Genomic DNA, 15,890 nt, shown 5'->3' with positions numbered 1-15,890 from the left:
TTAACCCTATGTGGGTCAGAGGCAAGAAGTAACATCCGCAGAGAAAGAAAAATGCTATTTGTAAATAAGAAAGCCCTTAAAATATAGCTATATTGCAATTATAATTGGTTGTACATTAATAAGTATATAAGGTTAATTAAATTTTCATATAATGTATAATAATTACAATGGATAATTACGATACATTTATACAAGACATGCAAAATTACAGCTAACGGCGTACGTTGTCCAGAATGGTAAGCAGAAGTGGAATCCACAGCCTCCTGAGTTTTCATTCAGTAGAACCAGAGGGGTTTTTTTTGGTGCCTCATAAGCCAGCAAATGGCATCCAGGATGGAGAGTCTATTTTGAAGTGGTGCTAAACAATCTATTAGATTAATAGTAGATTTTAAAAAACCTTTATATATATATATATAGTATTTTTATACTAGATATTTCTTAGTGCTTTACATTAAAAATAAATATATTCCCACCTGCAAGTGAATAGAAGCGATCTTAGTAAAGCCAGATTGCTGATCAGAGACAGCAAGTGCTAGAACTTGTGCTTTCCTAATCCCTCTCCAATACCGTGTTCACTGTACTATGCATAAATACTAAGGACTAGCATGTTCACAGTGGATAAGTATCATTACAACAGCATGTCACATGTACATGTCTTCTAAGTACTGTAGATGTGGTATGTCCAGCTCAGCTAGGCTTTTTATTTGCAATCTATGAGGTACCACACCTCGGCTAAATAAGAACCATTTACAACGAAAGCTGGGCCATTGCTCACTTCAATGGATCTGAGGGATGCTGCAAGAGCATTGTAAAGCTTTTTAAACGTCACACTGCTTTTAAGGCTGAAAAACACAGCTAAAGCTACTTACAATTCTACTTTGGCTGTCATTTATTATGCATCATATGGACACTTATGTCCTCAATCCTGCATGATGTACAATGAGCAAGAATTGTTTGGTTGAGAAACTGATTATTACTTCAAGCCTACTATTTCAGATTACAAACAATGCGATTAGGGAATTTGTACGCATTGGATCAGTTGGATTAACAATTTCTCACTTAAACATAAGTGCATCATTTATAGGACAAGCAGGCATTCAGCTGTTGCAAACAGAACCCTGTCCGCCTTGTTCACATCTGCTTGCCACTTTACTTCCAGAGAGCCCATCAAGGGATGAAGCATATGGCCTCGATATTGTTAGTGTTTGTAAATAGCATGCATAGCAAGCACAGCAGAAATTACACATTCGATTGCAAGTACAAACATAACTTCTGCAGGCACTGTTCATGTAAGCCACCGCGGCACAAGAGGAAGACAGCTAGATAAAGAAGAATTCCCAAGAAAAACCACAATAGTTCTGAATCTTTCGTTGTTTTTCCTGGTTACAGCTCTGTCAGATTAGTGGTTTTATGCTGGGATAAAAACAGCATCAGACTATCAAACTATGTATTTGTCTTGCTGTGTGTCCCAACAGGCCCATACTGACATCTGGCACACAAAGTTACTGCAGACTTTAACAGTGTGATTTATTTTTTATTATTAAGTAAAGTTGCAATGCAATTTCGGCTTCACAAAGGAAGAGCATGACATAAATTGTCCCTTAGCTTTAACACTTTAACATCTCCTGCTGGCATTCTCCCCTTCCAAAAAAAAAGTGTCTCTCTGAAGTCCCCAGCATTTGCACATTAAAAACAAACAAACCAACCAACCAGTAATTTTTACGTCTTTCTTCTCACCTGCCCCTCAATGCCAGAATGGCAGAAGACAACTATCAAGAAAAAACAGTTGCAGCTGTGCACACAGGTTGAAACAATTGTGAAAACAGAGACCAAATGGGCCCTTCAAGAAAAACATGATCACAGAGTAAACAAAGTATTCTGGCAATTCCTTCTTCATGTAAAGTCTTAAGAGCCGTCAAATGTGCCAAAAAGAAAAGGACACAAAAATGAGTTTTAGCTAACCAAAGATATTCCAGGATTATTGAAACAGGTGATATATCAAAAAGCTAAAGAGAGTTTCTCATACAAGTAAAACCATTTCCATTGGATTTCAGAGGATAAGTTTAGTCCACCCAATTCACACAAGTCTGGACGTACAATTCAAATGTTGCGTTGCATTACCATTGTAATTTAAAAAACAGCATTGGGAGATGTTCAAGTCTCGCAGCTAGTTACCTAGCAAAAAGGCTTTACTGCTCCCAAAAAGAGCATGAGGACAGACTGAACACTTCGCTGGGAGATTCCTCTACCTAACTCTGGAACACGTACATAAAAATGAACACTTGAATACCTCACTACATATTCTTAGAATTTTTCACCCTGTAACACAGAGCTGCTGGCAACTGTGCATCCCTGAATTATTTATCAAGTTTCCTTGATTTCTTTCTGGCAGAACTGACAAAACAGCTTAATGTCCTTCAGGGCGCAGAGAGGCCACTTCTACTTCGAGTAGCAGAGTGGGAGAAAACTCTGCTCGATCCTGACCCTGTGCTTTAGTTTCTTCCAATAGTATCAAAGTGTCCATAGAAGCTAAAGTGACTTGGTACCAACCATGAAGTAGAAAAATAATCAGTCTAAAATGGATGGAAGAAACATTTGTGAAAGTAGTGCTTTTTTCTGACAAAGGTCAGGAGTGAAAAGCACCTAGAGTTCTCAGCTATGAGGTAAATGTAGAGATTCTCCGCACAGCAAATTCACAGAAAATAATGCCAGAAATATTTCTTTTTCAGAACTTTAATTCTAAATTGTGTTTTTCCTTAAGTTATAACCAACACATAACAGAAATGGATCACAATCCAGCAGCCTTTTCCACGTACAGCACTAAGCTTTATCAGAGTACAATAGTTTCAGTGAACTACATGATAACTAAAAGCTATTCTAACGAGTATTTCGAAAGCTCAGTCTGATGGAATCTGATCAGCCCCTGATGCCACAGCACATGGAATCATAGATACCAGAAGGAAAATAGGGACCAGCAAGTTCAAAAAAGGAGAGTGAAATAGGAGTAAGTGCAATCACATCAGCTTGGAGCTACGTGCTGGACACAAGCAGCACACCTCCTTCAGGTCTCTGCATATCCTTCAACTACTCTCAAGCTGCTTTAGACCTGGAACTTTTAAGACATCAGAGACACCAAAGAAAGGGAGACTTATGAAATTTGTGGTGATCCTTCAAAAGGTAACTTCTCTTTCTCATTGTTCACAAAATAATCTTGCTTTTTCTTAAAGCATCAGAGTACAGTAAATTTGATACATGGTCTTGCATCTCTAACTTTACAGTCTTTTTGTCAGGTTTCAAAATTCCTTCCTCAAATGCTCATAAAGTAGAAAGTTACTGACTAAAGCTAATCTGAAGGCAGAATGCCTGATTCTTAACATCCATTCCTTGCTTGGGATTCATCCAGTCTACTGGAAGGAAAAAAAAAAAAAACACAAACACAAAACCAACAAAACCAAAACAAAACACCAAAACCAAAAAAAAACCAACCACGCACACATAAAGCCAACCCACAGAATACAATACCTCATGTCTGCATGGCAGATATTTTTTTCATGATGATATTAAGAGGATTACGCTAAAACAAATAGTCTTCAATTGGTTTACAGGGGAAAATATGAATATGCTAGGAATTCATGTAGGCAAATAGAACAGTGTATATTTTATGTGTAAGTACTGTAATCATCCGCTTGTTACTTGGAAATAAAAACAGACATTTGAATAATAAAACTGTTTACACATCGTAATGAAAGTGTGTCACTGTCTCCTCCTGGGTTTTATACAACAGTCATTGTACATCTTAGGTCCAATACATCGAGTGTTACACCAATTGTTGGTTAAACATTTTTGACATTTTAAGTAATCCATATTAGTGTGTGGACTCATTAAAAGAATCGTTGAGCACAGTTAATAGTATTTTAGAGAGGTAAAAATTATTAAGATGTACCAGACAGAAATAATGCAGAACTGTTCACTCTATAGATTCTGAAAACATAAGACACTAGCCTCGCAGCTCTACAAATCATTTCTACTGGAAGCTAAAGGATTAGACTGATGTGTATTTCCCAAGCTACATCTGTCATAACAAGTCTAAAAAAGCAACCAGCCCACTGAGCAAGAACTGGCACTTTGGGAAATGGCTTAAATAGCACTGAGCTCTCAACAAGCACTTTTATGCTTATTACATATTTGAAGATACTTAAATCAAGAATGTACTTCTTGACACCTTCGTATTTGACTTAAAGATAATTTTTTTTTAAAAAAAAGAATAAAAAAAGAAAAAGTTTATTGACAATTCCTCGGTGTACTGGAGATTTCTGGATATTAGTGCTATGGACAGTACAAAGATGGGAGGACAGAGCCAGCAGTACTCTTTGAACCTTGAGTCACAAAGCCATATGGGAGGAGGAGGAACAGAGCCCACTGGCACACTGCCTCTGGGGAGGTCTCATTCTTTCATCACAGAATCTCACGCTTTGAGCATCTGCATTCTTCTGATTGCAATTTCAACCTCATCTACATATTGTAGAACATTTTGTTGTTAGTCTACCTAATGCTCTTTATGTAAACACATCTACTCACTCAGGCATTACTTTACCTGTGCCTAAAGGTATGACTTAGGAGACCTTCCACAAATAATAGTCTAACACTGGAATGGGCCATATATTTTGTTATATGTTAAGCTGCAATTGTCTTCATCCTTTTTTAAAAACAAAACCAAACATATCCAAACCCTCGGGCCCTCAAAATTCTCCAGTGGAAGAACTCATATACTACATATTTAACAGGTAAGGAAAAGTGCATACACCCTTTAGCAATAATCCATAAAATACAGAAAACCAATGTTGCAATGTATCCTGCTTCATTTAATGGAACCTGAATAAAAGCTGGGAATTGAAGAAGCTCTTATCCTACAGAACAGCTGCTGGATTCCTCTATAGGTTTCCTACAATTGCTGTTATACCTATGAATCAAAGAATAGTTGGAGTTGAAAGAGACCTTAAAGATCATCTAGTTCCAACCCACTGCCATGGGTGGACACCTTCCACTAGACCAGGCTGCTTAAAGCTCTATCCAACCTGGCCCTGAACACTTCCAGGGAGGGGCCTCCACACCTTCTCTGGGCAGCTTCAAGCAGATATGTCTATTAGTGGACAATAAATTGATTACTGTTGAAGTCAACATCACAACAATTTGACTTCTTACTAGCTGCTACATGACCTAGGAGATACTGTAGAATAGAATAGCTCAGCTGGAAGGGACCTACAATGATCATCTAGTCACCAATGATCATCTGCCCGACCACTTCAGAGCTGACTAAATACTTGGTTATTACTATGTAAATACTTGACCAAAGAATGTAGATACACAAACCAAGTAAGTCTCAAGTGCAGAATACAAAACCCCCTTCCTTCAGTCACCATTTCCCTTTCCCATACCAGAGCAACTGCCAGTCAAGTACTACAGGAGAGCAAGCAGCCTCTGCTTCTGCCCCAGGACTCCCCTTTCCACATCAGACTCCTGAGGAGCTATGACCTGACAGCCAGCAGCATCTGTGTTTGGATGGCACGGGGGCAGATGGACTCAGGAAAGGACACGTGGCAGCAGTGCTGCACCAGGGATGCAGGAATGTATTAGTAGGAAGCAGCATTTTCAAGACTAACCTGAAAGTTTCCAGGACTAACATAATGCCCACAGGTACATCCCTTGCAAATGACCCAGCTCATTATTTACATTTCAGCACATGCACGTTGCTGCCCTGTGACCAGACACTCGGCTCCACTGCATGGCTGGAACTCAGATCTGCTGCTGGAGCTCTGACGTGGCAGAGGAGTTTTGGAAGAGCAGCTGTGGGACAGCCTCACAGCAGCAAGAGACTCACTGTCAATGCGATGCTCACCAAGGCAGATCCAGCTACCGGTACTTTACTTTCCAGTTTTCTAATAGCAGGCATGTGGCAAAGAGGAAAGTCGCTGGAAGAACTCATTCTCTGATTTTAGAGCAACTTCATTAAAACTTAATGCAGTGGAGCCATTGATTGAGTCACATTAAGAGAACTTCAGTTATTAAGAGAACTTCAGTTACCTTGAAGCACTCTATGGCTCTAATTCAACAAGTCCCATCCCTCAAAATAAAACCAGTTACCATGAACACCAAGGTAAAGACTCTTTGTTGCTCTACCTCAAAACTCCAGAAATGGCATTAGCCCCACAAAACAAAATAACAGAAGGAAAAAAAAAAAAAAAAGAAAAACTCTCACAAATCATAGTATTTAATAAACTATATTCCACGACAATAGTGATTACAGGGGGGAAAAAAGTGCAATTTCATTCACAGAAGTTGCTTTGGTGAAGAAATATTACCTTCACCACTTCTTTCAATGAAAAGAACAAGCAAAGGCAATGTCCATATCCTGCACAACTGAGCAAGAGCTGTCCCATGTAAACACTAAGTCCAGGAGGATTTCCCAAGGAGAATCAGAACTGAATTCTATTTGAAGTCTGAAAAATGTTGCCTCTATTTAATAATGTTAATGATTAGACTTAATGTTGTTGAAATAATGAGACTGACTTTCCTAGGAGCTGAATTCTCCATTTAATAAAATGAAAAAAAACCCAGAAAGTGCAACATGGGCAGCTGCAATGTGGTTTTCCATGCCCTGACCTCCCAGTGAATGTCATTTGCCTGAAAGACTGGTGACTGGGACAGGAAGCACACTTAAATATTATTAAATTCTATTCTTAGCTTTTTGGCAACACTAATTAAAAGACTGCCAAGCCAAAATGTCGTGGTGATTTCTCTGACGTAATCATCTAGCACCCAGGAAATGAACGGAAGCTACCAATCAATTTTGCTGACACACATTAGGAAAAAGAGATGCTCATCATGAATACCTGACATAATCTTTATAACTTCCTGAGCCAAACAAAAGAAACAGAACTAAAAGCAAAACAGATACCACATGCAAACAACAGAAAAACATCACTAACAAAAATACCCTTTAAAAATCTCAACAGGATTTGGGGATTCTGAAGAGCAAACAAGTAAACTGATAAATAAAATGGTCAACTAACTCATGTTAAAATAAAAAGCAAAACGAAAGCAAAAGGCTACATAACATCTTTTGCTAAATGATGTAGTTCCATCTGTAGGGAAAAAGAAAAAAAACACCAAGGTCTTAAATAGTAAGGCTGAGTCTGACCATGAGGTTTTATGTTGAATACCATCTGAGACCTCATGGTGCTACAATGCAGAGGGGAATTGTGTATGGGATTACCATAGTATCACCTTGATGAAGCCTTCTCTTCTAATATTTTTTATATTTTCCTGAAGAGGAATTAATCTGTGAAACTACTAATATCTTATGAGGCCTCTTTCTATTGCAGGTGTTTGGGGTTTTTTTTTTGTTTTTTTGTTTTATTTTTATTCCAATGCTTACAGCTGATTAAAATAAAGTCTTCGCAGGGAGTTTCCGTATGTGTAACTTTGCATACACCCAGTAAGCCTACATATAATCCATCTCCGATGGTTAAATACTCCTATCTCATTCTCTCTATCTTTGCTCCACAGTATGGTCAGGGATTATTAAATGATGGTAATGCCCTTGTTATCTGACGACACAAATACTACATTCAACAACTTGAAGGGAAGACAACTCTTAGCTGTTTTCTGAAAAACCCAAAGAAAATCAACGAAATAAATCTCATTTTAGATACATCTATTTAAACCTGATTGACAGACGATCGCATTCAATTAGAGACACATAGGTTTAACTTGCACACACATCAGCATTTGTGACATATGGAGACAACTAAATCAAGCATAACTGCTTTCTGTTCCTTACACATATGGTTTTACTTTCAAAAAAATAAACTGACAGAGGGGTTTTCTAATTAGTACTGGGTAAAATAGTAGGGAGTGGTTGCTAACAAGCAGGTTTCCCTCAAGTAGCCCCTCTACCTGCAACCAACACACGTTTCGAAAAATAGATTATTTTTACCAAAAGGAGTCGAACGGGGCTGGCAATAGAGGCACTGGCAGTTACATAAATCAGTGCTAAAAATAAACTTCAGAGGCGCGGGGCGGGCAGCAGCAGGGGCCGGGGTCGGGCCCGACAGCGCTGCCCACCGGGGCCCGCGGGGCCGGGCTGCAGCGCCGGGAGCACGGAGGGTCCCCGCCCGCCGGGCGCACCCCAGGGCCACCCGCCCGCGGCGCGGCCCGGCCCAACAAGTTGCCAGAGTGGGGGCGCGGGCGGACCCCGCTTACTTACCACCAGCACGGGCACGCCTGCGGTCAGCGAGTAGAGCAGCACCGGGGGCACGGCGCTGCGGTCCTCCGGGCCCGGGTAGGGCTTTCGGTACGCGCCCTCGTAGCAGAAGAAGCCTTGCACGTTGACCGCAAAGGTGTCCGTGTACTCGAAATAATAAGCCAGCATCACGGTCCCAGCCATGATCACCATCTGGAAGTAAAGCATGCTGGTGAGCGGAGAGGGCACTCGCATGTACGTGGGCTCCGGCGGCCGCGGCAGCCCCCCTTCCCGGCGGCGCGCTCCGCCCGCTCCCCGGCGGCATCCACCGCGGGCGGAGGCGGCTCGGCGGCGGCCGGCAGCGCGGGCAGGCCCGCGGGGCGGGGAGCGCGGGCAGGGCAGGGCAGGCGGGGCCCGGCCCGCCGCTCCGGTACCGGCTCCAGCGCGGGCGCCGGCTCGTGCAGCGGGCGGGCGGGCGGAGCGCGGCGGAGAGGGGGGGCGGCTCCGCCTCGCCCCGCCCCGCCCGGGAGCAGCCGCCGCGCCGGACCCCGGCCCCGGCGGGGAGGAGGAAGGGGGCCGGGGGGGGCGCTCCGTACCGGCTGCGAAGGCCAATCCGAAAGTCCCCCGGTCCCGGGACGGCTCCCACGGCACGGCCCCGCGACCGTGATTAGTAAGTGAACCCTCCCCGCCGCCTCCTGCGGGGCGGGAGCACCGCGGGTCCTTCTCTCTACACCGAATACACACACACCTGTACGACAGGCGTGTGCAGGCAGGGGAGCTCCCGGACCTGCCCGCCGCCCCGTCCCCGCACGGAGCCGCCGGGAAGCGGCGGGCACTGGGCACTCCGCGGCCCGGCGGTGCCCCCGCACCGCCCGCAACCTCAGCTCGGACGTGTCCGGGCAGACAAACGGGGCGCCGCTATTTGCCGGGTGGTAAAGGCTGCGGAATGTAGATACATACTCTTCTGTATATGGATAGCTATTAAAGCAATTCACGTTTAAAGCTTTCGTTTAACAGATACAAAGAAAATAGGCAGCTGGACACGACGCTGTCCTCGCCCAAGTAACGTCCCAGAGTGAGAGTCTGCTCTAGTGCCAGGAGAAATCATATATACACGAACACAAAAGAGTTCCACTTAAAAAAATATATATAGCACAAATACATACACTTAATAGATGAATGTGCCCAATGCTTGTACAGAGTCACCCATGTACAGGGTCTAGTCTGGATTCCCAAAACCAACAGACAAAAAGTTACTTAAAGGTACTCCCCTCTGCCCTGCAATGTTACATGGCCAGGAAAGTCTATAAAGGGACACCATAGCCTTAAAGATTCCACTTGGCTTAGTTAGTAAAAGCTGCTAGAAATAAAAATGAGATTTGATCATCCTGTTTTATAATGTGTGATCATTCTTCTAGCATTCTACTTTGGCTTTAACTGTTCGGTTTCCTCCCCTTTCTGGAGAATTTTGTTCACATTCAGTGATGTTAGTCTCTGTGCATTTATTTTTAATCAGCCCTTCAAGAACACACTCTTCATGCCTGGATTCCACATCCAGTCTATTTTTATGTGTTCTTAACATACTCCTCAGAAGAATCTAAATCATGTCATTCGCATTCCACTCACCAGACTTAGCTGGAAAGCTCCCTATCTTTGTGAAAAATATGTAGTGAGACATGAGACATCTTGTGGTGAATTCTACCTAGCACAGAGTTTATTTTCCCCATTTCTTTTGCACAGTCCAATATCCATCACCATACACATAAAAAGCTTAATTTCATCCTGGAGCTTGCATACAAATACCCCCATTGTTAGGATATAAGGCCTGAGCCAAAGACTAAAGTGAATAGCAGGACTGCAATGAACACTAGACTCAGCTCTTCAGCTCTATTTGAGTGCATGGCCCAGAGAAACATGGTGGCATATTTATTTTAAAAAATGGAACTGGAGAAAATTAAGTTTTTTCCAGTAACCAGCTAATAAAATACTCCTGCATTTTGCTATTACAAGCCAACTTCTACTTATAGATATACCAGTGGAGCTATTGCACATAGGCATTAGGGGACATAAAAAGTCCTGGTTTTACAAAACTGTTTTGAATCTACTATCAGCTCTGAAGGATATTGGATCACACGTTTTTGAGAGAACCTCCACAGGTCATATAGTCCAACCACCTGCTCGTTACAGGTCCCATTAAGTCAGGTTGCTCAGTCCAGTCAACTGTTAAGTATCTTGAAGGATGCAGATTCCACTGCCACTCCAGACAACCTGTGCCAGTGACCAGCCACCGACATCTAAATTTTTTTTTCCTTATATTAAGCCAGAATTTTCTATGTTCAATCTCGGGCCTGCTGCCTGTTGTCCTGTCACTGGGAACCTGGAAAGAAGAATCTGACTCTCCCTTCCCTACACCCCACCATGAGGTAGATGTAACAATAGTGAGGAGTGCCCTTGGCCTTCTCTCAGTAAAGCTAAACAAAATTAATAACACTGGTAGTACAGGAGTACACCTCTAGCCTGAGTGCTGATACACAAGTGCTAGCAAGTATATACTGGCTGCCATCAAATGAAGCATAAGACTATCAAAGGAATTATTAAGAGGCATTACATTGAAGGAATCTGTCTTTATGCTTTTCTCTTACTGTACAACAGTGACACTATTTAGGCTCTAATATGTGGCTTCCAATCATTTAAAACATGGTATGCAACAGGTTGGAATTAGATACAATATTCACTTGTATTATTTGGCTTGATCTAGTGCCCATGCTTGAGATACTACAGGTGGACTGACCATTTAATAGAGTTACAAACCAGAGAATACAGGGCTTAAGTCAAAGAGGAGTTTTAAAGTCAGGTTCATCAGTAGTCAGCCCAGAGTCAGTTCAGAGAGATCTGAGTCAACTCAGGTCACTGAGGAAAAAAACTAAAACATGAAAATATCAGGTTCTGGTTTTCATTTTTAAAATGGTGCTATGTAGGCAAATTGATTGATTATCAACTTGACACTTCAATGAGGAATCAAGAGAATTAATTATTCCCTTTCTCCAAACTCCAGTTTAGAGTAAAGGTGAGAAAAGTAGTCATATCACGTTGTTGAATAGCAAGGGGCTTTACTACAGAGTAGATGACCATATGTCAAAAAACTTTAAAGCAGAAAGTATATTAAAATGTCAGGTTTTTTTTCTTTGAAAGCTCTGCAAACTTATGACTGAAAATAATGATGAACTGTGTATTTATTTTTATACAGGTAAGGTCTGATCTGGCACTGTCATCCTTTCTCAGCCCCTTCTTCTTTCCCCATTTTGAAGATTGCTTTTTCCTTAGAACAAGTCTGGAAGGCTTGCAGCTGATACATTAAAATCTGGATTAGCGTCTGTCTGACTTGCACCTATTGAAAAACCTACATGCACTTGATGCTTGCTACTGTTCTCTTCATAGAAGTTGACTGTTGCACCATGTAGACTTCTATTTGGTGTAATAATGAAGGTTAGAAATTCTTGGGAATGTGTAGGTAAGGCAGGTCCAAGCTCCATAAGATGCTCAGAATATTACAAAAGCAAAAAGACAATAATTCCAAATATTGCTCTGTGTTAATACTCATAAACAAATTGCCATTGTTGCAGACATGCTTTACAAGCACAGCCTGCACATCAGTGGCTTCCCTTCATGAGTCTGCAGTTACCTGATTGAGTAAAACCAGAGCTGTACTTTTTATTACAACGAACACAATGTTTATTGGCTGCACAGTTGAATATGCAAACATGTATTGAATCAAACAAGTAGAAGCACAAGAACACAATCCCCAGTGACTAATGCAGCCAGCTAAATGTATTCTGCAATCATAACATTCCCTGCTGATTTATATCAGCGATAAGCCATGACAGCAGAAGGGCAGAGAAAAGCCCAGAACCGACAATCTTTGTTTCAGAAGGCTATTGGTAAAATTGTCAGTTGAAACTCAGGTGACAGACAGATTGTTGTTGAACTAACTTTCTTGGGAACTGTGCCACTGCTCTCAGAGCAGGAGATCCCCTGATAGTCCTCATAGATTTATCTTGCTCTTTTCACTTGCTGCCTAATTTTAAGTGAAATATCAGCTCAAGAGACACAATATAGAGCAGAGCAGACAAAGACAAACCATAGCTGCGCTGCTTTCAATACTTTGACATCATGGCATTGATTACAGGGAGGTATTTCCAGTTCCAAACCAAATTCACTAACCTTTCATGTGTTTACATCACCACTTTTTATAGTATTTTCTAGTTATAAAACATTGCTATGGCAAAAGGCAGTAAAGAAACAAATCCAACCCAGCAAAGCCTTCTCAAAGGGAAGAAAAATAAGAATTGATATCAAATCATCCCACTGTTCTTACCTTTCTGTTTACTTCTTTCATGCCTCATCAGAGTGACAGCAGCTGGCAACCCCATGGCTGTTTCCCTGTTACATCTCCACACTGCTACCCTAAACCAGCCCTTTCTGAAGGGAATATTGCAGCTGTGTTGACAGCACAGCAGCAGGGAAGGGACAGAATGAACTAAAATCTTTAGAGACCTTCTGGCTTTATCCAGGAAGAAAATTAGGTAAAGCCCCCTAATTTGGCAAATACCAGGAGAGAGACTTACTTGCATACAAGCTTTAGAAGAACATAGTGTAAGACTTAGATATTTGATGCAAGGTCTACTCTGCCAATATACAATAGTCTCTTCCTCTGTATTTAATAACAGATATTGTTAAGACATAACTAAAAGGACATTTAAATTGTTTAATTAAATTGTTTAATGATATACAGTGATTTGAGTCTTAAAGCCTGGGGCATTTACTGCTAAAATTTATGCTTCTAGGACCATCATAATGGAAGAGAAAAATAATTTTCTAGCAGTTGGAGCACAGCACAGAATCCAAAATGGGGGCTTGCCCAGAACACTTGCAGGATGACTCAAATAAAGCTAGGCACCAAATCAAAGCTTTTCATATGGTCTTAATATGTAGTTCACGGAGAGAGACAACTCCAGTAGGTGACTAAGCTCTACTACATTAGGACAGGATGAATCACCCTCTGAAAATGTCATTCATTCCATCCTAAGAAATACCAGGCTCTGATGATACCACTTGCAACAATAATGAAACAAGCTTTGGTGACCAGCTTAGACTGGCACCCTTCTTTGAAAGGGCTCTAGTGAGAAGTCATCAATTTTACTCTTAACTTACACTTGCACATAGCTACGCTAGCTCCAAAATAGGAATTGTACCTTTCAAGAGTCACAGAGGGATAAAAAAGTCAAATTAGTAGCAGCATAGGCATTAATATTGCATTTGTATTGCAGTATTATGTAGAGCTAGACCCTATTTCCATAGAAGACAACATTTTCCCCAGTAAGCTTGGGCACCTCATACAATGCAAGTATATGAGAGAGTGAGCAGATGGAGATTAAACAAATGAGGAGGAGGACAAGGACAAGGAAACAATGAAATGATTGAGTTTGATATAATGAGTAGCAGTCACAGCATATTAGTTGCCTAGTCAGTGTTTACATCAATAAGATAATTAATCTTCTTAAAATTGCTTGCTGTCTTCAAATTAAGAAGTACTATTCTCTGCAAGTTCTTATAGGTTAGAACAGAAACTTGTGATGCCAGAGAGACACCGTATACCTCAGGCCTATATATCTTGAGAACTAAAGCCTGTACTAGCATATCAACCACTATACTGTCAAAATAAAAAAATACAGAACATGGTTTTGTCAATGTGAAATGAAATTAAACACTGATATTTGAAAGCTCAAATAATGACTATTTAATCTGACCTAAGATAAACTTAGGAAAAAGCCTGCCACTTAGAAAATTATTGTCACAGCTATGAAGTTATCTCCATTGGTAGACACATTTTCAATAACTCCAATGTTATACAAACTGACTGTAAACTTGGCAATCTTTGGCATAACTGGCTCCATAAAAATCATATCAGTAATCTCAGGATTTTGGAGTAAACTTCTTCATCTCATTCACCCAGAATATAATAATTCTTACAATTTCTTTTGATGACAGAAAACACCTTTCTGAGGTATACCTTAGAATGTTGATGGAGCAGGTTACTGGAGAGTAGCTGACATAAGCAGCTCACTAGCCTATTCAGGGTGCAGTGGTCAAGGGGAAACAAAAAAAGTAATCGCACAGACCTGCCCTGTGCAGTACACTGTATGTGTCTGTACAGCTGATTTTGTACATAATCCAGAATTAGTTCAGACATTTGTACAATGCCTGAAGGTTTTACAGACCAATCCTAAAACTCCCTGTACATATTATTGAATTAATTTCTCTCATTTGAATATGGCAGTTTGCTGTGTTTTAATTTTCCTTCTTTTTTGTACCTTTTTATTATAAATAGTGAGACTAATTAACGCAATTTACCGGCTAAATATTCTGTACGGCCATTAAGGGCGTGCACTTAAAGTAAATGTTTGCCCACTCCCCGAGACTCTATGTTGTTGGTATAAAATTTCCATCAATCTGAAAACAAGCAAGTACGAAGGAAGGAAACAGCCAGCCCACCCAGCCACCTTTCCGTGCTGAGTTATTTTCTCACCCACAGCGTGGCCACCTCTAGGAACAGGACTCTGGCAGTGCCCTGTGCTCTTATACATACTGTAAACACAGTCCTCAAAGATCTATGAGCAACAGCTGAAGTTACCGGAGAGATGGAGATAAACTTCTGTTTTAAACTGAAGGAGATCTTGTTCACTGGCAGGAAAATTTGCATGAAAAATTGCACCCTATCTGCTTGCAGGGTTGACGTTTTATAGCCTGGTCTCTACCAGGATGAATTCACTCTCTCGTTTTTAAATTCAATACTCAAACAGAAGTGTGATTAATGTTTAGCTCTACACACTTGCCATCATTATCTTTTGCTAATTCCATGGCTGGGAACAAAATATTCTGAGATATTGAGGAGGGGAAAGGCAAAACCATCCAAAAAACGTGTAAAAGAAACTAGACTGTCATGCTGGCATGGACTCTGCATGGAATTGTGAGGTCTTCCTTCCCAGACTGAGGATTCCTCAAGTCAGGGCAGCTGCATAGTAAAACTTGCAGAGTTATCTCTTCCCATAACCAAGCTTGGCCCTTAGCAATTGTATCATGAACAAGTAAGGTATACAAGACTCGAAAGATACTTTTAAACACAAGTCTGTACATAAGATTAAATTAACCCACTTACTAACTTTTTCTCAAAAGAGAAAGACAAATAGGCTAATATCATAAATTATGCACCATAATCACTGCATACTTCCAGCTCTGGTTATCGTTTAATGTATGCAGCTCATCCTGGCAGGAGTCCAATACACCCTCTGTAGTGGTTTCTGCTGGATAAGCTCACATACAGTTGTGCAGTAGAACTACTTATGTTCTTACAAACTATACCAGACATTTCTCATTAGCATTACACCTGAAATCCCATTCCCAAGTTGGATATTATCCATCAGTTCATAAAATTAAGATGAAAAGCATAGAAAGAGCAAGTTCAGGATACCTTTAGCCAGTGGTTCAATGGAGAAAAAGGAAAAAAAGAAAGCCCACAGAATTTACCAAACAGAACTACAGACACTATTCATTGCTATCAAGTAATTGTTCAAGAAAGCGAGAAACAGAG

The 15,890-nt window shown here is 41.1% G+C and overlaps 1 protein-coding gene across 3 annotated transcripts in view; it reads right to left on the bottom strand.

Moving 5' to 3' along the window:
* PLPPR5 (phospholipid phosphatase related 5) overlaps positions 1-15,890 on the bottom strand; it is a 110,551-nt gene that overhangs the window by 78,345 nt on the left and 16,316 nt on the right. For 2 of the 3 annotated variants that reach the window (XM_065655788.1, XM_065655789.1), the window contains exon 1: positions 8,267-8,501. In XM_065655788.1, coding sequence (XP_065511860.1) covers positions 8,267-8,497 — 231 coding nt within the window. In that variant the 5' untranslated portion in view covers positions 8,498-8,501. Of the gene's footprint in view, positions 1-8,266; positions 8,502-15,890 lie in introns of those variants that run through there. The other variant, XM_065655787.1, reaches the window with a different exon arrangement.

This window comes from Caloenas nicobarica, chromosome Z (assembly GCF_036013445.1).
Source record: "Caloenas nicobarica isolate bCalNic1 chromosome Z, bCalNic1.hap1, whole genome shotgun sequence".
Lineage (NCBI taxonomy): Eukaryota > Metazoa > Chordata > Aves > Columbiformes > Columbidae > Caloenas > Caloenas nicobarica.
This window is presented reverse-complemented; position numbering and strand designations above follow the sequence as displayed.